Below are 24,150 nucleotides of genomic sequence, written 5' to 3'. Positions count from 1 at the left end.
TTTTATTTGAGGCATATAATAATACGTTTATAGTAATAAATATAAATGTAATAAATATACAACAAATTTTGTATATTTATTATACAATAAAATACAATTGCACTTGAGATTTGAGCATCTTTATGATTAATCTCCATAAATCATAAATCTACAAAGAGAAATAAATTATTAAAGTACATGAGTGTGAAATATGGAGGGATAAAATACATACCGGTCAAAAGTTTTAGATACACTTTCTCACTTTATGGGTCTCTTTATTTTCATTGTAGATTCTCACCAAAGGCAACAAAACTATGAATGAACACACACGGAATCATGTAGTAAACAAAAAGTGTGAAATAACTTTAAACATTTTGATAGTTTAGATTGTTCAAAATAGCCAACCTTTGCTTTGATTATTGCTTTGCTCTCTTGGCTTTCTCTCCATGAGCTTTCCAAAGAGTCTCCCACAGGTCCAATGAGGGATGGTTAATATTTCAGTCATCACAGCAAAGGGCAGCTACTTTAAGGAATCTAAAATATATAACATATTTAAAGTGCTTTTACAATTTTTTGTTTGCTACGTAATTCCTAATGTGTTCATTCGCTGTTTTGATGCCTTCAGTGAGAATCTACGTACAATGTAAACAGTCATAAACATAAAGAAAACCAGTAAATGAGAAAGTGTTCCTAAAACCTTTGACCGGTAGTGTATATATATAGATATACTGTATATATAGATATATATACATATGAGCAATTCTGATGTATTTCTACATCTTTAAGAGTAAGAATGTGCGCTGTTGCAGGCTTCTCGGACATGCACGCCTCCACTAATGTAAAAGCAGTACATAAATAAAAGACATGAAACACAGCTATTGTTGACAGGGGACAGATAAAGGAAAGAAAAAGAAAAAAAACTTAGGAGAGGACAGTGAAAGGCCAGCATGTTTAAGTTGATAATCCCCCCTCCCCAACTCATCCTCCTCTGCTGCTGCCTCCCTCCATCTAACGCCCCAGTGCTTCAGAATAAAAATGACAACACGTTTTCAGAACCGGCGGACCTACACACAGCCGGGGCACTTCATTGGGAAGTGTGATGCCGTTATTGACCATATTTCATTACTGATTTCACTCATGTTTCAAATCTCAAAATAAGACTTTCACACTTGAGTGGCCAGACCCAAACCTCTCCTCTCCGGCCTGTCTGTCTAGCCCTCAGTCCAGAGTCGAACCCAATTCACCGGAGGCTTAGCCTCCTCCCATGCACCCTTCACAAACTGTCAGGATACAATACTGCACTCCCAACACGCAGCTGTAACAGCAACAGCTCCCTCCACACCAAATCAGAGAAACTGCCAGCTAAGCACTTTCATTAAGTGGACAAAAGGAGAGCTTTGGGAAAAACACTTTGAAAGAAAATAAAAAATAGAACAAGAAAAGGAACTATTTTAGTCCGACAGAATTTTAATCTATAAACTCATTATTTTATTGATTACCCAGAAGGCCTTGAACCTTGCCTAACTTTCTGTTTTGTTTTATTCTTTCTTGCAATAGTCTTAATAATGAATCTGCAAATAATGAAAAACACAAGCAACATTAGATTGCAGATAAAAATTTGTAAAACAAAATATCTCAGTTTTAACAATGACATGACTTCATTTGCTCCTTTTGCCTCCTCAGTGTGGATTTTCCTCTCCCTCTAACCCATTGGGCTGGTGTAAGCCCTCTCGAGGGAGCAAGGAGCCAAGCTAATTAACATAAGCCTAATGAGCCTTTTAATTTTTTTTCCTAATTAAACGAGCTCCTCAATAATGCATGAAAACAGGACACCGCACTATTCAATTACTTACGTATGGGCCACGGACAAGCATGTGCCTTAATCTCTACGTGTGCATGCCAAGTGCCAGCTTGTTAAGTGTGCCAAGCATGTGTCTGCCAAGTGGTGCATATGTGTCGGCTCGTGTGAGTGCATGCCGAGTGTGTCCATGGTGAAGAACATGTAACAGTTCATACATATCATGCTGGGTAATCCGCAAAATGCCACTCTGCCAGTCAGCTATATGCCCACGGATTCTCTCAGCAGCACTCATGCCACACACAATTAGGGTAACAGTGGCCAATTATGGCAAACATCTACAACAAACAAAAATCTAAACTGTGAAATTGTCTAAAATCTGCACTGGGATATCTCTGTGTGATTCACATTCAAGATAAAGAAGGGGATCAGGCTGTTTCACTGCTTGCCAGTATTTATTTTAGGAAAGATTAAATGCAACAGACACAAATTTTGTACTACTTAATAGTAGTAGTGCCATCTGTCCATCCATCCATTCTTCTATACCCCCTTATCCTTGCAGGGTCCCGGGTGGCTAGGGACTTCTTCGGTGGTAATTGGGCGAAAGCTTGCGACATGGCTTTTGCCAGACTGCAAACTGTACTGTTTTCACCAATTTTCTCTTTTTACCACCCCTCTATTTGTAAAGATTTGTGGGGCGCACAACTAATAGTTATCCTCATAGGTGGATAGGTGGACACCTCTTATTAGCTTTCCAGTTGTATCATGCACAGATCATTTTGGATGGTTGATTTAACAGTGCTCTGTCAGATGTTGGGATAGAACATACTCCCTGACCTGTCTGCTGTATTCCTTGGTTTTCTCTGATGCTATTTATTCACTAACAAACCTCTGAGGCCTTCATAAAATAACCACTTTTGAACCACTTTTTCAGCAGTTGTAGCAGGAATTTATCAGCCCACAACATCGTTTTTCTGCAAGTGTTCATCTACTTTTGTCCTATTGTTGAGTGTCTCCTGAACATGACCAGTGACAATATTAGACACACACACTCACGCATGTGTGCACTCACAAAGTAGATTGATACCATCTCTCACAGTCAGCCAAACCTTCTCTGAGCAACCAATCATATAGAAGATACAATCTCTGAGTTTCTTTTGCTCTCTGCTCAGATCCTCCCCTCTATTATGAAAAAAGAAAAGAAATATGGTTTGGGAGAGTGGTGGGGGGTTGAGGGTAGGCATGGAGAGGTAGGCGGGCGCCTGTCAAGGCAGACGGAGGTTTCTCCGGAGAAGTCGAGACACACGAAAAAGAAAGTCTTCCCATTTACCCTGTCTGTCTCTGCCATTCTCCCTCAGAGAGAAGGAAAAATCTAATTATCGAGCTCCTAAAGATCTCATTATTGGCTGAGGCTCATTTGCATGTGTGAGAGCCAAGCAGCAGGAGCCAACCTGGGTACGGCCATTTTGATCCAGATGTGTGCCACTATGCAGTGACTTACTGTCACCTTTAGAAATGACCACATTAAATGTCAGCTTCACTTACCCTGATGTTCACTCATCACTTTTTCTGTCATAAATGCAATTTAAAAGTGATGAGAAATTCTGGAATGACAGTAATTAAAAGGTGTCTGCTTCTAGTAGCGATGGTTACACTGTGATAAACAGTCAACTGTGACTTCTGCAGCTACACAATGGTATGAGGCACGCACAAAGAAATCGGTCCTGATCTGTAATCAGCTGGTCAGAAACTCTACAAATAAAGACTGAGTGATCTGTAATCACTAGCAGGTTGCACTGACAGCGACCCTCCTTGGTGTAGAAGTTGTAATTGAGGTAAGAATACATCAGAGAAGAAGCACAAAAGCTGTAAAGAAGCTTTTATTGAGGCATGATGGTTGCTTGTCAGGCTACCACAACAGGGAGTTAGTCTAAAACAAATAAGAGGAAGCTGCATGTACCACAGCAAAACTGTTGTGTTTTATCCTTTCAAGGAGCTCCATTCAGTCCAGCGTGGAGAATGTTGGATTAAGAAAAGTCTCACACTTCAGGTTAGAGTATATACTTACCTTATAGGGTAACCATAGAGTGATTGATAATGGTAATGCTAACCGTGCTAATCGTGCAAAATGGGAATATAGGAAGCTAACAACAGTTTAAAATGTCATCTCATAAAAACTGCTCAATGCTTCTGTGTAGTGAAATTAATGAATTAATAATTTAACAATCTAACATTAACAGTAAATCAGAGCTTCTTCTCAACAAACATTAAGTCTGATACATGTATATCACATATGTTGTGATATGATGCACCTCTGCATTTTTTGATTTCAGGTGCAAAAAAATAAGAGAGAACAAAAGTGAATGAGCTAAAATCTGTTTCCTAAGGGAGTAAAAGAGATATCCTGTAACTCTTTTTGGTTGGATTATATGGACACATACGCCTCATAGTCTGGAGGATTTTACTGTATTTGCAGATTTTGCAAAATGAAAGCTGTATAACTTTTAGCTGCTTCTGAAAAATAACTTATTTTGCAATAAACATTGTATTGAACAGACGATTACATTTTCAGTGTATCCAGAAAGTAGAAAAAAACATGTTCAAATTATTTATAGCTCTTAAAAGGAAATTGGAATTGGCTAGAATCAGAATCTGCAGGTCAAAGCTGTACTAAATTGGAGGGAAATTGTACACAAAATCTCTCATTGCTGCATCTCTAACTGGAACACAAACAACAAACCACTCATTTATTCAGGGACTAAGCATAAAAATCTTGCCTCTGGGGATAATAGCAACCTTTGACCTTTCTACAGGCCCTTTATATAAAGACTGATATACAGGCCCAGTTCCTGGTTATGCCTTTAAATTTTTTTTAAAACCACAAATACAAAGAAACTCAGTTACAACCAGCTAAATAAAACTGAGAACACATGTTTAAAACTCAAAAAGATTCAACGCATTTGCTTTTGTGTTTGTATTCTACTTTGTCACAGACACACACTCACACACATGTAGATCTAACTGTTTTTGTGTGTTTATATTGGTGGAATGTGAGCTGACAGCTCAGACAACAGAGATGTCGCATGGATGCCCTGCAAGTGAATGGAGGCTCTGCAGGTCAGGCAGCAACAAACAGGACAAACAAGACAGAGATAGAGAGAGTTGAGGCGGGCTTTCCGTGGGTGTATATGTGTGTGTTTGAGAAAAGAGAATGAGGGGTAAGGTTGCACTTGTTTTATGTAGGAGATTCGGGTATAAAGCAGGTCAACCAAATGCATGTTTGACCTGCATTTAGTCCTGTTTATGTGGAAATGCTTCCTCATAGACACAAGAGATCTTTCTAAGAGCTATCTTTGAAACTGTTCACCGTGGCACCATCAGCATATTCTTTTAGTCATTTACTGTATAAGTACTTTTGAAATCATTAAAAATATATAATCGGCAGATTTTGAAAACTATCAATCAGTTTTCATTTCATTTTCTTATTGTAGAGAGCCACCAGTTTATTTCTGAAAGATTTTACCCAACGTAAATCCGACTGAAAGACAGGTTCTGATTAAAGATTAATCAGTTAAACCCAGATTTTATTAAATGTTAGACATATTTTTAGTGGGAAGTATTTGTGCACTTCCAAGAGGTCATTTGGCAGTATAAAATTGTTAATTGCAGACATTATTGATTTCCAAATTTTATGTGATGTTACTGTAACATTTTGGCATTCTGTGGTAAGGGACCCTGCAATTATTGATATCCATGAGGATATTTCTATTTAAAACCTTTTTTTTCAACATAAGTGTTTCAAATTAGATGTTTGGATCCAATTTGTGTGCAATAATCTAGATTGTGATTACACTTTCTTTCTCCATGAGCATCTTACTTTCTTCAGACACTACAAACAAAAAGCCTCAGTCTCTGTCTCCCTGCCCTTCAATGTGATGATCCAGCTGTCCGTTTGTTACGTGACATAATAAGAGGCGTAATGCAAGAACCAGACTGCTTACTGCTCCAAAAGACCTATTGCTCCAGTCTCTTTATGTGAGGCGCACTACAAAAAGGAAGAAAAACAAAATCACCATTCTACATGCAAGCATCCAACTGTACAAATTTATAAAATAGGCAAATGTGGTTTACGTGGCAGTGCTTGTGTCCTGCTTGTGACTAAAGCCTGCTAAAGTATATTTCAGTAGGCATCCTGCACTCCAGCTAACCTCACTCTCTTCTTTCTGTGGTATTCAGCTCTGAAAACAGCTCACTACTCAGAAACTACAAAGGCCTCATTCAGTCAAACTAACACTAACTTGCACAGAGACAGAGACAGAGAGAGAAGTGTATAGATACACGCACACTGAGTAAAAAAGGGAAAGATAACATGATCTTGTATTAATCTGTGAGGGTGATGTTGAAAGGTTGGTTGAAAAACAACAATGCAGCTACCAATAAAGTACATCCCTGAATGGGACGGAGCAACTCTTGGGTCGCCCATCCGTGTGTGAGCTCTGACCTGCACAGGGTTCTGCTTGATCTCATTGCTGCCAGGGGAGTTGAGTCCAGAAGCCTGTTGGAGGAGGAACTGTCTGGCGGCCTGGAGTGCCTACAGGAGATGGAAAAATAGGAAAATGAGAAATTAATCATGCGAACTCAGTCAGTTTGAGAAATATATTTTAAATCTCAATAAAGTTACACCTTTAAATGAAAAAGGTTCCGATGTACTGATTTAAATTAGCATCATGTAAGGCTGCTATTTTTAGTACTTTGCAAAATAATTCATTACCTTTGAACTTTTTAACATTTTGTACCTTTAGAAACACAAACGTCAGTGTACTTTAATGTCATTTTGTGTGATAAACCAACATACAGTTGAGCATAATTATGAAAATGACAAATGGTTTTCAAGTTTTTTACAAATGCAAATCTGAAAACTGCAGTGTGAATTTGTAGTTAGCCTCCAACAGTTATACTTTGTTGAACCACTTTTCTCTGGAGTTGCAACTGTAAGCCTTTAGCAGCTTCTAACAGGTTTTCTTCCACAGTTGCCCTGTATTTAGCTCATCCATTTTCCCATTAATACTAAATTCTCTGACAGTAACAGTTGTCCTGTCAGGTGGACGGTCAGATCTTGGTAGTTTTACAGTTGTGCCATACTCCATATTTTTATATCCAAAAGATGGATTGAACAGTGCTCTGTGATATTTCCAAACTGGTGATATTGTTTTATAACCTAACCCTGCTTTAAACTTCTCCACAACTCTATCCCTGACCTATCTGTTGTATTCCTTGGTCTTAATGATGCTATTTGTTTGCTAATAATCCTCTGAGGCCTTCACAGAACAGTTTGGTAACTTCTAAATGGAGTTGGTCATACTTTTATTTAGGGGTATCAGAGTAAAAAGGGGCTATATAAAAATTGCATGCCACACTGTAGATTTTTTTTGAAAGCCATGTATTCTTTTTCCTACTCTTCACAATTACATGCTACTTTGTGTTAATTCCCCCAAAAATGGTAAAAGGTTTCAGGGGTATAAATACCTTTGTAAGACACTGTAAATGAACAAGTCTATCAGACATACACTGATTCCTAAATCTTTTATTTTTTGTTTCTCCACCCATCTTCTCTGGTTTACTCCACCACCCACAACTCCTTTCCTCCCCCTTACACTCTCTTTGGAGGACAGCGCAAAGTGGCTTCTTAACATCCTCCAAGACAGAAGTGTGTCATCTTCATGCGTGCGCGCTGAACTGTGTTTGTGTATTGTCACAGTGATGTAAGGAACTGCTTGCCCTGATGAGACCCGAAAGAGCTGTGACTAACCACTGCCCACCTCCTTGTTCCTTCTCCTTTTTTCCAGCTTCTCCCCTTGTCTGCTCTGCAGTGCTCTCCATCCACACAACAGTGACACCATCACTCCCCAGCTCCATTTCCATTCTTTCACCCTGCCCCTGGGTGTTGCCGATTCATCCTCATTAATACTGCAAACTAAGCTGTTTCTCCTGCTTTCTAAGCACATCCTTTTCTTTTCCCAGCCGCTTTGTGCCCTTCTTTTCTCTCCTGTGACGCTTCTTGCAGTGTTGATCAGTTAAATTCTCCATCATTAGGTCCAAATGAAAAACAAATGCTTCTTATTTTTTGGCCGGAATGTCTAACCAACCCTGAAAACAAAATAAGTAAACACCCATCTCATAACACAAGAGCTGCCTTGCACGTACAGTAAGCGCACACACGGACACGCAAGCGCAACCTCATGACCAAGGGTTGGAGACAGCAGGATGCACATTTGCTTCCTCTGACTCACAAGGGAAAGGTTCCTTAGTAAATATTGATTTATGAAAGTCCCTGAATGTGTGTATGTGTGTATTGGTGTGCCTGTGTGTGGATGTTTGTGTGTGTCCATGTGCGAGTGTCTACAAATTAACGGCCAGATTGAGGAATAGTCTATACAACCATGAAAGCTCTTACTCAATCACTCAGCTGAAAAAATCTGCATCATTTCACAACTATTTCGAACTGTAAAAAAGGCAACACACATTGGCTCTAGAGTACAACTTACTGAACAAATTGTCAAATTAGAAGCTTGGGTACATTAAGAAATGTTTAATTAGAAGAAAGTATAAGGAGAGATTAGAATGTCAAGAAAAAGTGAGAGAGAGAGGTTCTGTGCAGTGATGAAAACCATCTGTAGCGAGCACAGTTGCTACTTTTGCCGAGACCTTAATTAAAACACACACGTGGACGTGCCTCTACTCACTCTCATGTACAAACACACACACACAAATTTTAACACTTTAACAAAAAGAAAACCCGGGACCACTACCCCTCCCTTTCACTGGTTTGACCTCAACATTAAATCAGGCACAAACATATGCACACGTACACACAGATAAACACAACCGCCCAGTTTGTTGGCATGTGGTGTGAATTACTCCTTGAACACCCTGTCTGCCCGAGAGCCAGTCTGTGTGTGTGTGTGTGTGTATCTGTGGGTGAGTGAGTGAGTGAGTGAGTGAGTGAGTAAGAGAGTGAGTGAGTGTATGTTGGCAGGAGTTGAGTAGGCCTGTCTGGCAACAATAAGGGACAATTCCACCCAAATTACCACCCTGATTACCACTATATTAAAGAGCCATTTATGGCTTTCATAAACGCTACAACCAAGCAGAGGTGATGCCTGTCTCCTCTGCTGTGCCTGTATCAATGGATGTGTGTGTATATATTTAAAAGAATGTGCTTTTTTATCTATTTCTTTAAAAGAAGTTCATTGTGAATTTAAACAATTGTGGCACAGCTTAGCAGCAAATAGTTCAAATTTACTTGAGTAAAGATTAGATTTTAAAGTTCTGTTTTACAAGATAAACACAGAGAGAAAGTATTGGCAGTTTAAGGCTAGAAATTAGATTTTTCTACCTATTGACCCAGCATTTTTGTACTTACCATCTCTCCAGTTAAGGAACCTGTCCTGAAACCTAACCTGTGTCCTAGTAACACCATCATATAAATGTTGCTCTAATTCACGTCAAATCACTCACTCAAAGCTGCTCCACTCCACAATGCAGAAATTCTGGAATTAATGCTGTTTTATTGAAGTGTAATACGTTCTCGTGGGGTGCTTATCATTTCGCCGCTGCAACTTTTTGTACCTTTGCAGTTTAGGTCTTTTCTGATCGTAACTTTCCTTCTGACCGGGACGTTACGTACCGACCATGTGTCAGTTCGTATCTATCAGGCAGATGTTTTGTTCCTGCTTTAATAATTGCTGATTTATGGTAAAATTCTAAAATCACCACATAGTCTACTATAAGGGAATGTGCTTTTATGATTCTAATGAATAATATCTATCTACAAGGGGTGGCAAGCTATTTTGGTTTAATTAAGTGGTCGTTACATATAGTAGGAAACAACTGGCCCACATGGAGATCACAACGAGGTTAAATGGAAATAAATAAATAAAGTTTAGATGAGATCTAAGCATTGTTTTACTATTTGTACCCATAATTAATAATAAAAAAAAAAAACTTAATTGCAAAGAAAAAGAAAAACTGTGGTTTAAAAACATGGGTACTAAATGGTTTGTTTGCTGGTATAAAATATAAGTAGGAAAAAATTGTAGGAAGAAATCACAAAGTGTTGCTGTAAAAGCAGAGGAAAAACTGACATGGACCCACTGTCATAATGCCAAAATATTTCTCGCCTATATGAAGTCTGTCTCCACGAAAGCTACGCAGCTGCAGTGTCATCATGATTTTTTTCAGCAGAAAAAAAAACCGAAGCTATTATTATAAGTTCTGGATATGAAGGTCAGTGCGTTAAGCTTAATACTCTATATTTATATTTTCATTTTAATGTTTTATTTTGAAGTCAGAAGAAAAGTGTTCGTTTAATTGGCCTGATGTGTTGGCTAATCGGGTTTAAAACATTCGGTTAGAGCATAGAAGAAGCCCTCACCACTTTAAATCATTAGCGTGGCAACATTTTAGGTACCCAGCAGGAAAAGTAAGCAGAGTGGGGGAAAAGATCTTAATGATTTGTAAGCAATGGACGAAAATTGCAACTGGCGAACTTGATGCAAATGGTCACCAAAGACCTTAGCTGACACTTTCGATAGCGAGAAGCATGAATACCATAATATAAAGAGAGGTCAAATTTAGACTGAATTTGTGAATTAGTTAATTATGTAGCTAAACACCACAATGAAGAGGAAATATTACAGTGTTGCTCCACAGGAGCCCACAAAAACAAGTTTATTTAAACTGGCTCATTTTTATCGGTACGTATTCATTTTAAAATTATATTATTAATAGAATAAAACCCTACATTTTAATGTTTGACAATATGAGAAAAAGAAAAACACACACACACATAAATACCACCAGCAAAGACATCCACTCATGTCTAATTTGTCAAGATGCACTTCTCTTCTTTGACCCCTCTCTTTCATTTCTACTCTTCATATTCACTCCTTGGCTTTTTTCTGTGGAACCTCCACCCACCCCTGAATCCACCCACACACTCACACCAGCTCCTTCTAGACTCCCCCCTAAACTCCTCTTTCCCCTTGTGGCATTCTTGGGGGCGCACTGCACCTTTAAAGAAAATATGAGGGAGGCCAAAGAGGGAGGCCCAACAACAGAGTCTTTGTGCTGCCGCAGTGCACACACACAGGCTCAAACACACACATATGCAGCCATCAGCGGTGTCAGACAGGTTTTATTAGAGTGAGAGAGGGAGGGAAGGAGGAGGAGGAGGAAGGGGAAGGAGGGGTGAGGAGGTCACCGCTCAGCTTGGAGGCCTTAGAGCACAGTGTGAGAGAGCCGGTGAGTGTGAGTGTTTCAGTTCGGTGTGTGAGTTCTTCTGACTTGTCATCGCGCCCCTCTGTAAATCATCGCCTCTGACACAGCCTTTAATAACAGTGCATTTTTTAATTCAGCAGGGTCAGACATGCACATACCTGCATGTCCACATACACACACACACACACACACACACACACACACATACACGCACACGCACAAACACACACACACACACACACACACACACACATAGGTACGTACTCAGTTATGGCTACTTTCTCTCCTTAGCGGGATTCTGAAAAAAGGCTGACAACTTTGTTTCTTTGAAAGGTGAGAAGGCTGGCGGGCGGGTTAGAAAATCCATTAAAAATAACATGGTAGGAACTTTGTTTTACTAAATCTGTGCAATGATCTTGAAGCTTAGGTGTCAGCATGGGTTTGCAAGAACGCATTGGTACAAGAAATCTCAATTTGCTCTGCTGAATATGACTCAGATTTGTTATTATAAGGTGAAGCTCAAATAAGAACAAAAAAAGGGAATCAGGCCTCTTTAGTTTGAGCATGTGTGAGTGTACCTGACTCAGGTTGCCAAAGCAAACAGGTCTCCCTGTGTGTGTGATGAATCTGGCCTCTAATCCGCCCAGTGTGTTCGGGTGACACAGTGCAAGAGAACGCAGAAATAAGCAAAGCCATCCAAACAGGAGACCGTGGAAGGGGGGAGACAGAGAGAGAGAAAGAGACAGGTGGGTACCATATGTTTCAGTAATCCGTCAGCACTGACTGAGGTCCATTGTTGACGGGCGAAACAAACCCGTCTCCCCCCTTCTACATCCCCCCATAGATAAACAGCCCTCAGGGCAGACAGTGGGCTGTCCTTGAGGGAGAAGGAGGAAGAAGAGGGGAGGGAGCTTGGAAGGCCAAGGGGGAAGGCAGGTGGTATCAGATTTCTCTGCTTTTAGGCTGAGAAAGAAAAAAAAACAGAAGCATGTGAGAAGATGAGAGAGAGCTCATTGTTTCATCTGTCCACCAAGGAGGAAAGCCAGCCACAGATTTCTGCAACACCAAATAGATATCCCCTGGCAGATAGTCAACAGTTTAGTCTGGTGCAAGCTCAACATTGAAGGAAGGAAGGCTTGCTTGTAGAGGTTCTACCCTCCATTCCTCTCTCTGCTTTCCTCAACAGAAAAGAGCGACAGATAGAAACTGCTAAACAGACTAAGGGGGAAGATGCAGCAAAGAGCTCGTCACACCCAGCTGCTTCTCTACAGGTCTGCATGCTTTTTGATTTTGGATCAGTGGGAGAGACTGGGTTCAAAAAGGGGCAGTGTATCTTCTTCTTTATTCTTCGAACATCCGTCTTCCTATATCTCTGTCCTGAAGTGTTGTCATTGAAACTGAAAGCCGGATAAAGCTTTTGCATTGTTGCCATCCCCACGGGTGATCCCAGTGATCTCTTGTATCCATTTGTACTGCTTCTCTTCACTTTGGCACCAAAATACACATTCGAAGTCCATAAATCCTTTTAGCTACTTTAATGTATCTCCCTCTACAGTTTTGTTCTTTAAGGATCAACAGGTTTTCTTAGCTCAAAGTGTCTCTTATCTCTGATTGCTTTTCTTATTTGGGTACTTGTGATCACAGAGCAGATGAAACAAGACTGAGATGCAATGCAATCTACAAGGCATGTCAATTTTCTAAAAGGATGGTATTGCAAATTAAACAGCATCAATAAGCCAGAAGACAGGTATTCATTCCGAGAAGCGCTTACAGTTAGGGTGAGTCCTACTACTCAGGGTTACCCTTAGCCCTAGAGGTCAAGTGTGCCCTTGGCCCTTATTAGAATGCATTCAATGTTAGGTACACCTGTTCAAATGCTTCTTAACACAAACATCAAATGAGTTAATCATGTGGCATCTAGAAGTGGTGAAGGCATCTTGTTGTCCAAACTGAGAATCAGATTAGAGAGGAAATGAACTATAAGTGCCTTTGAAAACAGCCTGGTTGAAGCTGGTCCTGAAGGACTTACTTGCTCAAAAGAAGGGATACCAGAATGAAAAATATCAAATGAGGGGTAGCAGTGTGCATGAAAAATGTATTGTTTATGTCAGAGGTCAGAGGAGAATAGCAGAGATGATAGAAATGCATAATTAGCTCAAATAACTACTTGTTACAACATGTTGAACCTTTAAACAGATGAGCAACAACAGAAGAAGACCACACTGGGCGCTACTCCTGCCAGCCAACAACAGAAAACTAAGGCTACATTTTGCACAGGCTCACCAATATTGGAAAATAAAGGATTGGAAGAATTGTGCCTCATCTAATGAGTCTGAGTTCAGCTGCATCATTCAAATGATGGGGCCAGAATTTGGCGTAAACAACATAAAAGCGTTGGTCCATCCTATCAGCAGTTTAGGCTGCTGGTGGTAGTTTAGGGCGGAGGGGGGTCCATCCTGGTCCTAGCAACGCATACCTAATGATGTGACCCGTGAGTGTATTCCACTACAAAATAAGAAAATCATACAAGAAGCCTAAATGCCTCCAGTGGTCACAGATTCCTTTGATGTATAATGAGATTGGAGATCCTATTTCTTATGGTTGTTCAGAACGTTTGTCCAAGATAATAAATCAAATTCCATTAAACCAGACCACAATGCAGCTAAGGAATACTTTTAACAACGTAAAGTACTTAAATTTAGGTCTCATTGCTTGCATGACACTCTGTATAAAAAATGTGTTTGACGGGCTAGATGAACCTGCCACTTTCCGTTGCCTCTTACAAACAGTATTAAAAAAGTTTTAAAGTTTGTGTGAACAAATCTATTCTCCTTTATTTGACTCCATCTATATCAGCTGTTATGTCTCCGTGCCGCTTTATGTAATAAATAGCGCACAATATATTCCAAGGGAATTTTTCTTGCAAAGGATTCTTACACTGTCTTACTCGTGACCCAACCACTATCCTCTCATCTTTAAAAATCTGTTGCCCATACCTTCAGTCGTCACACTAAATTCACAGAGCAGATATGGCTTTGACAGACGCCTAAAATAGATTGTGCAGGCTTACAAATGGAAGCCAAGTCTAGTGAATGCAGCTGTTGGCCTTATGAGGAGACCCTCGCTCTCCTTTAATGGTCCCAAAAGGATTCCTATGTCTAATCTCCACCAAATATCTAGCAAACGGTAAGGGGATAGACATTGTACTTGCATGTGAAATAATAAAAGTTTTGAATCATTATAAATATTTAATTCACTCAAAATAATTTTGCACAGACACTGTGAGCAGTGAGAAAGATTTAAAGTCTCATATTTCTTTGATACTGTCAGGTTCATTTGAATAAACAGTAGGATTTCTTTCAGAAATATTGTCACGGCTAATTAAACTTGTTTTTTTATAACTTTTCACCAGAAGCGTTCACCAGAAGAGCTACCATATATTTGCAGTGGTTTTCATTCAGTCATGAAATAATTTGTTGATTCAACAATGTGAGAAAGAGAATGGCATATACATTTACAAAAGATCAAGAGTTTCCAAGAGGTAGAGGAAACAGGGCAACTTAAACCACATCCTTTCTAAAGCCTGTCAATTTCATGGTGAGCTACAAATAAACCATCTTCTGCCATAACTTTACCTCTTTAGTTTTTTCATCCTAATGTATGCCTTCTCTTTTTCTTATGCTAATCAAGTCTTTCGCCTTTCCCTGAATCAGCTTTCCTGTCATTTGTCTTCACTCATAGGAACGAGTTTTCCACCAAAATAACTGACCCTAAGACGTACAAAATGCCTAAATCTATCTAGGACACCACAGGGCAAGAACTTTCTTGGATACCTTGGAAACCCTCCGCCGGCAGCAATCCCTTTCAGCTATTTAATGTAATGTTTCCGCAATATAAAGGCATCATTTGAGACTCTGAGGTTTTAAAAGGGCTGCAGCAAACTGCTTTGGGCCCAGACTGACCATTAAAGAGAGGAAAGAGCGCCTTCAAGAGCCAATCCAATAAAAACTCGCAAAACTCCAAAAGAACTTCAAAATATGCTGTAATGTTTGAAAACCATGGCTGGTTTTGGACTTTTTTTTTATTCATAAGGTTTTTTTCACTAAAGGGGACCTGTTCTAAACTCCAGGGATGGTGCCATTTTCCAGATGGTTCTCAGTTCAGAACTGTTTGGTGAAATTTGAAGACCCCTCCTTATACCTCACAACACTCATCTAAGGTTTCTATTGATTCATAGGGGTATACGCGCGGTCGTAAAAAAGAGCTGACTGAATGCTCTGGGCTGCTTTAGTCATGACACAATTCATCATCATCCTACTCACACATGGAAAAAAATCCACAGCCTCCTAAAGATATGCTTTCCGCTTGTTTTTCTGACAAGTGAAGGTACCAAGAAACAGACAATTAAAGGTAATGATTAGGTGAGCATGGTTAGAAAAAGAAGGAAACCCCTAACTCCCTTTTTACTGTAGGCCTCATCTCAGTCCAGGCAGCTAATTGATGGCAAATAGCTCTACAGCAGTTTCCCTACACACACACGTCATACGTTATACACACATATGCAGTTTCCCTGCGGTTTTCAACACAGCTCGTTTGGCAGGAGAGGAAGGGCTTACTCCAGACAGACCCAGCCCAAAGAGGAAAACACACATGCACACACACGCAAACATACACACACACTCACAGATGGACACAGCGACTGAAATATTTAGAATCATCTTGTATAACATAGGACAGTTAAGTAGTTTAGGAAGATCCTTTTTAGGTGTTAGGTCTTGATTGGGTGACCTCCAGAATTTAAGCTGTCGATTCAGCTCGATCCAAGCAACTTGCAAGAGGAGACTTTTTGTAAGACCAGTCTGTGATGAGGACGGCACTAGCCTGGCAACCAGGCCTCACATATGGAAACTGTTTAACTCCTATTATTAATAACCCACCAAAAAAAAAAGGAAAAAAGGAGGTAAAAAGCCAACTAATAACACATGCAAGACACTGCCAAGACTTGGCTCAGAGACAGAAGGAAAACACATACATAGACAAACAGAGACTGTCTGCAATGTGCACATGCACATGAAGACAAATGTGGACACCCAGACACTTATTGGTTGAACAGGGGGAAAAAAGAAAGCTAAGTGATTGGCCTTTAAGTGTATTAGCCTGGTTGCCTGCTTCAATGCAAATAAAACTCTTTCATGTTTCTTGGTTCAGAGAGTTTCTACACCTGGTTGTGGCTGAGGGGAATAGAGAAGGGGGAACGAAGATAGACACACCCTCACACGCAGTACTTACCGCACACACACGCCCCCCCCCCCCCCCCCCCCCCCCCCACCCCCATCAACCCACACACACACACACACACACACACACACACACCGGAAATGGGCAGGCACGACAATAGCTGGTTGCTGTGCAAGAAGTTACAACTTCTAAACAAGTGCACGATCTTCAACTTCCCCAAACGAGAGGGGGGGTTACAGTAAAAACTCAGAAAAAAAAGAGGAAAAGGGGAAGTGTGCGCTGGATTATAAGATTTTGTAAGAGGCTCAAATCATCCAGATGTAAAGAGAAACCTCAGTTTGAAAAAAATTATCTTTCCTTTTTTACATGAGTTAAGCTGAACTGGACTAAGTTACATTTTTGTTGACTGTTGACAGTAGATGTACTCAACAGCTTTGTCTTTATTAATTACACATTTCATTAGAAACAAAACATCAGTAACCACAGAGTTAAACACGTGTGGTCTTGTAGTAAATGCTTGGTGCAACTTTCCTTAATCACTGTTTTTTTCTAGTTAATAAAATAGAGGTTATTTTTCTGATACCTTTCATCAAGCTATAAAAATAATCACTAAGGTATGAATTATAAATAAGATCTTATTTTTGATAAACACACATAATTGTTTTAATAACCAAACACTTTTCAAAGGAGCTTCACTATACCTGCTGAGTTTTTTAATTTAACTTTTTGTGTTTTTGTAAATCTTAACCAACAGGACAAAGAGTTATGTTTTTTCTACCAAATGAAGAAAAAGGCTGCCACGCTCTTGTCCTGAGCTCAAGAAGAAGGCAAACTAGAGAAAGAGAAGAACTACATTCCTCTCCTCCTCCCTGTTGACTCTAATCTCTCCTTTAAAATGGCTTGCACAAAGGGCCAGCAAAGACTAGCTAATTAGCAACACTTTAGGCCTCCACAGCTTTTGTATGTTTGGTGTGTATATGTGTGTATTCATTGTGTGCATCCTGGGCTCTCAACAGTTTCCACGGTAACTGCTTGCTTCGTGGCCTCAGAGGCGTTGCACATTTTATCTTTTTAGGATTTCCTCTGTTCCACTCTCTGTGTCCAATAATTTCTGAGTCTGGAGTTGGGAAGCAAAGAGTATAGGGCTTAAGGGAAAGAGAGATCACTCTCTTGCTGAAGAGTTTCAGTCAGGTTTCAAAGATCATCACCAAAACAGCATTGGTGAAAGTCACTAAAGACATTCTCATACTGGACTTGTCCTGCAAGATCTCAGCACTCCATTCCATATGATTAATAGCAATATTATTTTACAGTGACTTGAACATGCTGTAGGGATTAAGGGAACAGCACTAAGCTAGTTTTGATCATATTTATCTGACAGATACCAGAACCATGTCAATGATCATTTTTTCTCACTCAGTAGAGTTAGTGATAAAGTGCCACAGGGTCCAGTGCTTAGGTGGGTTCTTTTTATTATCTATAATGCTTTATCTTAAAATAATGAGATGGCAAGTGATTCATTTCTATTGTTATGCTGATGATACTTAGCTTGTGCTAATTACTGAAGCCTGACAAATTGCATCAGCTACTTGAACTACAAGGGTAAGACATGCTTTAAAATTCAGACAAGACAGAGACCAGATGGAAATTATTCTCTTTGGACCACAGTATCTGAAGAAGAAACTGCTTAGACCTTCACTAATTCTTGATAGCATTACTTTGGCCCTCAGTACTAATGTAAAGATCTTTGGCATTATCTTTATTCAGGACAATCCTGAATTATAAATTATTCTGGCTGTCCTTCTTTCCCCTGTGCAACATTGCCAAACTTAGAAATATCTTGTCCCAGAATGATGCAGAAAAACTAATGTACATGATCCAGTGATTCTGTGTCTATCTTCTTTCCTAGGCTAAGCTCTCGGTGAAAGCTATTACTGTTATTAACTTTGTGCACTTTCAAAGTTTTCTGTACACCGTAGGGTGTATTCCAGACCAAGTGTTTTGTATTAAGTTGTATGTCTGTGACAAAGCCATTGACAAATCTATTGCTATTAACTCTATGAACTCAGTTTCCGTCCCAATTAAAGTATTCCTGGACCACTGCTTCTGTTTTTTTTTCCTTTTCAAATTCCGTAGATGACATGATATATGAAGTGTGGTTCTGCTAGAGATTTACTCCTGTTAAATTAGAGTCCTTCCTCCCCACCGTCACCACATGCTTGGTCTGGTGGAGGGATTGCAGAGTAGTTATTGACTTCATGCAACTTTTTTACCAACTGGCATTGAATTACTGACTGAATCTGACTGTGTTGTATTATAATTACAATCGATTTGGTAACATGTCACTTGGGAACATGTCAGTAAAAACCAGTCATGACTTCTGGCCTTATTCTCTGCCGTAAAGACTAAACATCTGAGAGCCAAAAGTGAAAAACTGAACCTTTTAAACTCTGAATACAGAAACCTTTCATCAGAGATGCCCATCTCAGCTCATGCATAAGTATCTGTGTGTGTGGCATTCATCTGACATCCCAACCAGACCTACCCAGTGCAACTGCTTCCAAACATTCCCATGGTAGCTAAACCAAATCTAACACTTCAGGTACCCCAGTGGGTGTATGTAATCTAGTCTACACACAGGACAAACATGCACAGGTGGACACACACGCCTCCTTCCTCTGCTGGTATCTGTCTGTTCTTGTGCCTGAGCCTCTCTGACTAGTAGGAGGCTACCAACCATGACTGTGTCCGTGCTGGCAGATCTGATCCAGCGGCGGCCCCTTTCTTCTGTCTGCATGCTAGTAGCTCAACCGCATTCTTCCCCCAGAGCACTTCAGAAACCAATAAACCTTATTATTGAGTAGCTTCTGCAGTTTTACTCAAGTAAACACAAACACTATGTAAAATCAGCTGAATTTCTAGACATTTGTCACACTACTGCTTGCCTTTTTTTTGCAAGTACAGAAGGTTATACAGAAAAGAAACACAAAAGCCCAGAACATGAAAGGACACCAATAGCGTGAACAAAATTCTGCTCTCCAACTCTCGGCTGTCATTCAATGGGGCGGGTGGAAAAAGCAGTAAAAATGTTTTATGGGGGCTCATAAATACAATATCTCAGCATCACAGAATTAGGTTTCAATGTGCGAAAAAAGAAAAGAAAAAGTCACCGAATGAGGAAATCATGGAATCATGTGAAAGTCATTAAACAGAAATTATGGATGTTCTTCTGCAGGTGTGTGTAGTGTGTGTGTGCATGTTTACATTGCTGAAGGGCAAACAGCTCTAAATTTGAGTAGGCAGAAAAAGATTAAATCTGTAATAGTTTATTTTAGCACAATACTCTTTGATTTATTGCTAAATTATACATTTAGGAATACAAAAATCAAAGGTCAGATAAGACAGACAACTGGAGCTGCCAGACTCCTTCCAGAAGCTGGTGTTCTATGTGTTTCTTTGAATCTTTGTGGTCAGAGCAGTGGGTGTTCTGTGATGCTAGGCAACCTCGACTTCCCCTCCTCTTTCTCAGATCAACCTCCTGTGACCTGTGCACTACGCTGACCTCACACTAACGGAGGAAGAACTGGTCCAGACAGCAGGGAAAGCTTTTAGGATATGACAGGACTCAGAAATGTGACTCAGGACTGCTTTACTGGCCAGAGGGACAAGCGGGTATATGCATGCATAGTTGCATTTGACACATTTTCCTTCTCTTAATCAAGATAAAACTGAGGTTTGACCTTAAGGCACAGACCTTCCACCAGATCATCCATTCGAACACTGACAATGGACCCTGTGGTTTCATATTTGCATTGCTATTTCTTCCCTTTCTACACTCACTTTAAAATAATTAATAAATCCCATAAACAAAAAAAAAAATTTAAAAAGACTTCAGAAATCATATTATGAATACAAATTGTTTTTTTTAGAGTTGATTTATTTTGATTATTTCTAGTTTTTTTGTTTGTTTTTTTTATTCCGGACTTCTCTGTTTTTAACCTCTGTGAGAGTTAAACTTACTTGTACTTGCTAAGTGTTTAGCAAACAAATACTGATTGATTGATTAATTGATTGATGCAGGTAGACAGAGGTATAAATATAACCTTTTACACTGTTTAGCTAAATGCGAGCCTTATTTGCTAACATGATTTCAAACTATATTTTTGATTCTCCTTTCCTTCCTAAAGCACCTCTTCACCTTCACGTTCTTTGCCCCCATGAACTGAAAGTGAACTCCACTGAAAGGTGGAGGTCAAACAAGACATAACCATCTCAGCCATTGACCAAAATTCACCTCCTATAATTTACCAGAGCTAAAGAATCTCACACACACACACACAGCCAAAACACCCCCACCTCCACCCATACATGCATCAATTATTAAGTCTAGCCAATCCAACAGGAAGTCATACGTTATCTGAATCATGCAGCATCCCTCAAAGTCTGTTACCACGCATGCAGACACACTTATAAACACACCAGTCCCACAAATCTGTCCGCAAAGCTCTCCTTACAAACGTGTGCACACACAGAGAGCAGCTATCTTTCACCAGTGTTTGTGTATATCTGAGATCTGTATCGGTTCCTCCTGATCTCCAGTCATCACTGCGGCTTCTTAATTACACCCTTCATTAACCCACATCAGCTCTCTGCATGTGTGTAACTGCCAGCCTGAATGTGTCTGTGTGTGTGGGGCAGTGAGAAACCAAGATTGCTGGTATGTGTGTGGACACATGAAAGAAGAAGAAGGCATAAAAAAAAAAACTAAAAAAAAACTAGAACATGACAAATGGGACTGGGGATCGAAGCTCCAAACCAATTTCTAAAACTGCCTTTTTTCAACCAATGTTCCATTTAAGCCCCTGGGGGAAAGGGATACCACTGCCATAGTCTCCCTCTCACTTTCTATTTAGATGGGAAAGGACAGAGAAAAAGACTACGGCTGGTTCAGTCCACCGATGAGTGGCTCCCGAGAGGAAATAGGCAACATCACTTTCCTCGTCCCTGATACCCCCCAGACCCTTTTTTTCCCACCCCACAACACCAGCGGCCACAAGTGAAGCTGCTTTATTACAAACAGCAATTAACTGATGGTGAGGAAAAAGGAGGAGACAGAGGGAAGTGGCAGCGTTTACAATCTCCAAAAAAAAAAAGAAATAGGTAGAGACTTATACACATGAGGGGAATTGAAGACACCTGGTTCTCGTCAGAGCACCCTCCACCCAGCCAGCCACACACACACACACCTACACACACACACACATACACATACATACACTTTGAGGTCTGTTAGGATTTATCCTGCTTACATTTCTCCTCTGCTATGCATCATTTCACGTCCACACCCGGCACCTCAACAAAGTGCCCTGTGCTCTCGTCTGCACTCTCACTTTTCCACTTCTTCCTCTTCTGCAACTACTACTACTCTGCTTATTGTCCTCCCTGCCTCCCCCCACGCCTTACCCTTCTCGATGATGGGGCAAATTTAGTCATACGCCCCCTCTCTCTTCACTTTCTTCCTTCCCTGTCTTCCTTCTTTCCAGCTCTGTTCGTTCTGGGGAGGCAGACAGGCCACATTCCACAGGGAGGCCCAGGCGCCCTTTTCTGACACGTCTCAGCTTTACACCCCTCCCTCATCCCTCTGTTTCTTCTTTCCAGCCTCAGATGCCCCCCCATCCCCACCCTATCCCACCATGCTGCCTCTTTGCTTGTCCGTTTACCTTTATTTCCTCTAAATGGGGACTCAAGCTAAGTCAGACTAGATGAAAAGTCTGTAAATATGAATTTTAATGTCTTCAAAAAAAACTCTCATGTGTTAGAATGGCCTCCACTGTTAAGTGGAGGCCATTCTAACACATGTTCATGCTTTAATCTAAACCATATCACTGTAGTTATGAATGTGTGTTTAACGATGTCATCCTGCTGGCAGGTGAACCTCAACCCTGGTACCGAGTCTTTTGGAGCTTCTAACAGGTTCTCTTTGGGAATAGCTTTCCATTTATTTTGACTGATCTTCCCACAGCATTATACTGCCACCATTCATTTCCAGCATCTATCTATCTATCTATCTATCTATCTATCTATCTATCTATCTATCTATCTATCTATCTATCTATCTATCTATCTATCTATCTATCTATCTATCTATCTATCTATCTATCTATCTATCTATCTATCTATCTATCTATCTATCTATCTATCTATCTATCTATCTATCTATCTATCTATCTATCTATCTATCTATCTATCTATCTATCTATCTATCTATCTATCTATCTATCTATCTATCTATCTATCTATCTATCTAGTTTGATGGCTGGCGATAGCTGTGATTTCTCTTAGGTTCCCAAGGGCCCTGAGGTAAAGACAGCTTTGTGTTCTGACAATACGGCACTGTCAGGAGTTTTGTGTGTCAGTGTGCACACTGAGAGGGCGATGGTGTGTTTTTTCTGCTCTAGTGCCCACCGCCATGGTGTTTAAGCACAAACAGTGTTCTGCACTGCACCTTTAGGTGAAAGACTCAAGTGCGGAGGAAAATGGAAGAGAAAGAGGAGGATGTATTTCCAAGATATTTAAGGTGGCGGCTGACTAAATTATTATCCTTCAACCAATATATTCTTAAAAAAGTGGGACAGTTATTTTCTAAGTAATTTTGTAAATCCAGATGCAATTGAAAATTTTATAGCTTTAACACTATATGAGTTCATGTCTACTCAGCTACATGAGAGGTCCACTTTACTCATTAACAGAGGGGCAGAAAAGTCATCTGTTGAGCTAAATGTGGATTGTTTAGGTCTTGTAGCCATCCCTTTCATGGTTGGATGTTGTTTAACTTGAAGGATGCTTTCGTTTTACGAGAAATGTGACATCATTTGAGAAACCATCTGCTGCACTTTCTGCCTCCCTGCAAAAAACCTGACAGTATTTAAAAAAAAAGGGTGCACACGTACATTTTCATGTTGTATGGGTTTTTCTTTTTTTTTTCCTCTTGTTCTGATCTAAGAAAGTTTTTCTACAAAATTGAAAAATGGTTTAATCGGCTCTGTCCAGTTCTTTGATCACTGGTCAGACCAGTCAAATACTGAACAATCTGATGATTTTCCTTATAACAAAAAGCATCACAACTTAAATATAAATGTTTTGTCTATAAACAAATAATAGAGAGGACTTTCCCCATGCATTTCTTTTGTTTAACATTTAGTAATATTAGATACAGGTTAGGGACCAATGCTTTTGTGCATAAATGAGGAATAGGCTTGTGTTCCATTAATTTTCTTCCTCTTTAATGGAACATATAGCACAAATAACACTCTTTTTTACACTTAAATGTTGAATATTTAAAAAATAATAATATAACAGAGAAAAGTTTTTTTGCGTTGTGTTCTTCAAAATTAAATCAAAATTAGACAAAAACAAAAGCAGCAAATCGAACGTGAAGTAAATCCGGGAAATCAGTAACAGTCAGGGAAAGCTTGATCTTGATCTTAAAGTGCTGAAGTAAAAATAGAAAAAAACGAAACTTTGGAATTAGAAACGTGATTAGAAACGTGAACCTGTTTGCTTTACACAGACCTTAACAAACTTGCATCTTGTATTGATTGATCCCCCTTTGTAAGCCCGGTTTTCCAAAGTCCCCTTAAATCATAAATTTGTTCTGTATTAAAACAGAGACAGATTTTGTCATCTCTTAATACAGTTTCAGTGTTTTAATGTTTACATTTAAATTGAAAGTTTGACTTTCTTGATAGTGATTATAAGAAGAAAATGAAAAATTAATTAGAAAGTCAGCTGGTTGTTCTCCAGAGCAATCCCATCAGTGCTCTTGCTTGCAGGGAAGAAGACAGGATGACAGGGAC

The 24,150-nt window shown here is 39.8% G+C and overlaps 1 protein-coding gene across 2 annotated transcripts in view; it reads right to left on the bottom strand.

Moving 5' to 3' along the window:
- foxp4 (forkhead box P4) overlaps positions 1 to 24,150 on the bottom strand; it is a 115,437-nt gene that overhangs the window by 49,136 nt on the left and 42,151 nt on the right. For both annotated transcript variants that reach the window (XM_047347077.1, XM_047347079.1), the window contains exon 3: positions 6,279 to 6,368. In XM_047347077.1, coding sequence (XP_047203033.1) covers positions 6,279 to 6,368 — 90 coding nt within the window. The remainder of the gene's footprint in view (positions 1 to 6,278; positions 6,369 to 24,150) is intronic.

The sequence above is a fragment of the Girardinichthys multiradiatus genome, chromosome 20, assembly GCF_021462225.1.
Source record: "Girardinichthys multiradiatus isolate DD_20200921_A chromosome 20, DD_fGirMul_XY1, whole genome shotgun sequence".
Classification (NCBI taxonomy): domain Eukaryota; kingdom Metazoa; phylum Chordata; class Actinopteri; order Cyprinodontiformes; family Goodeidae; genus Girardinichthys; species Girardinichthys multiradiatus.
This window is presented reverse-complemented; position numbering and strand designations above follow the sequence as displayed.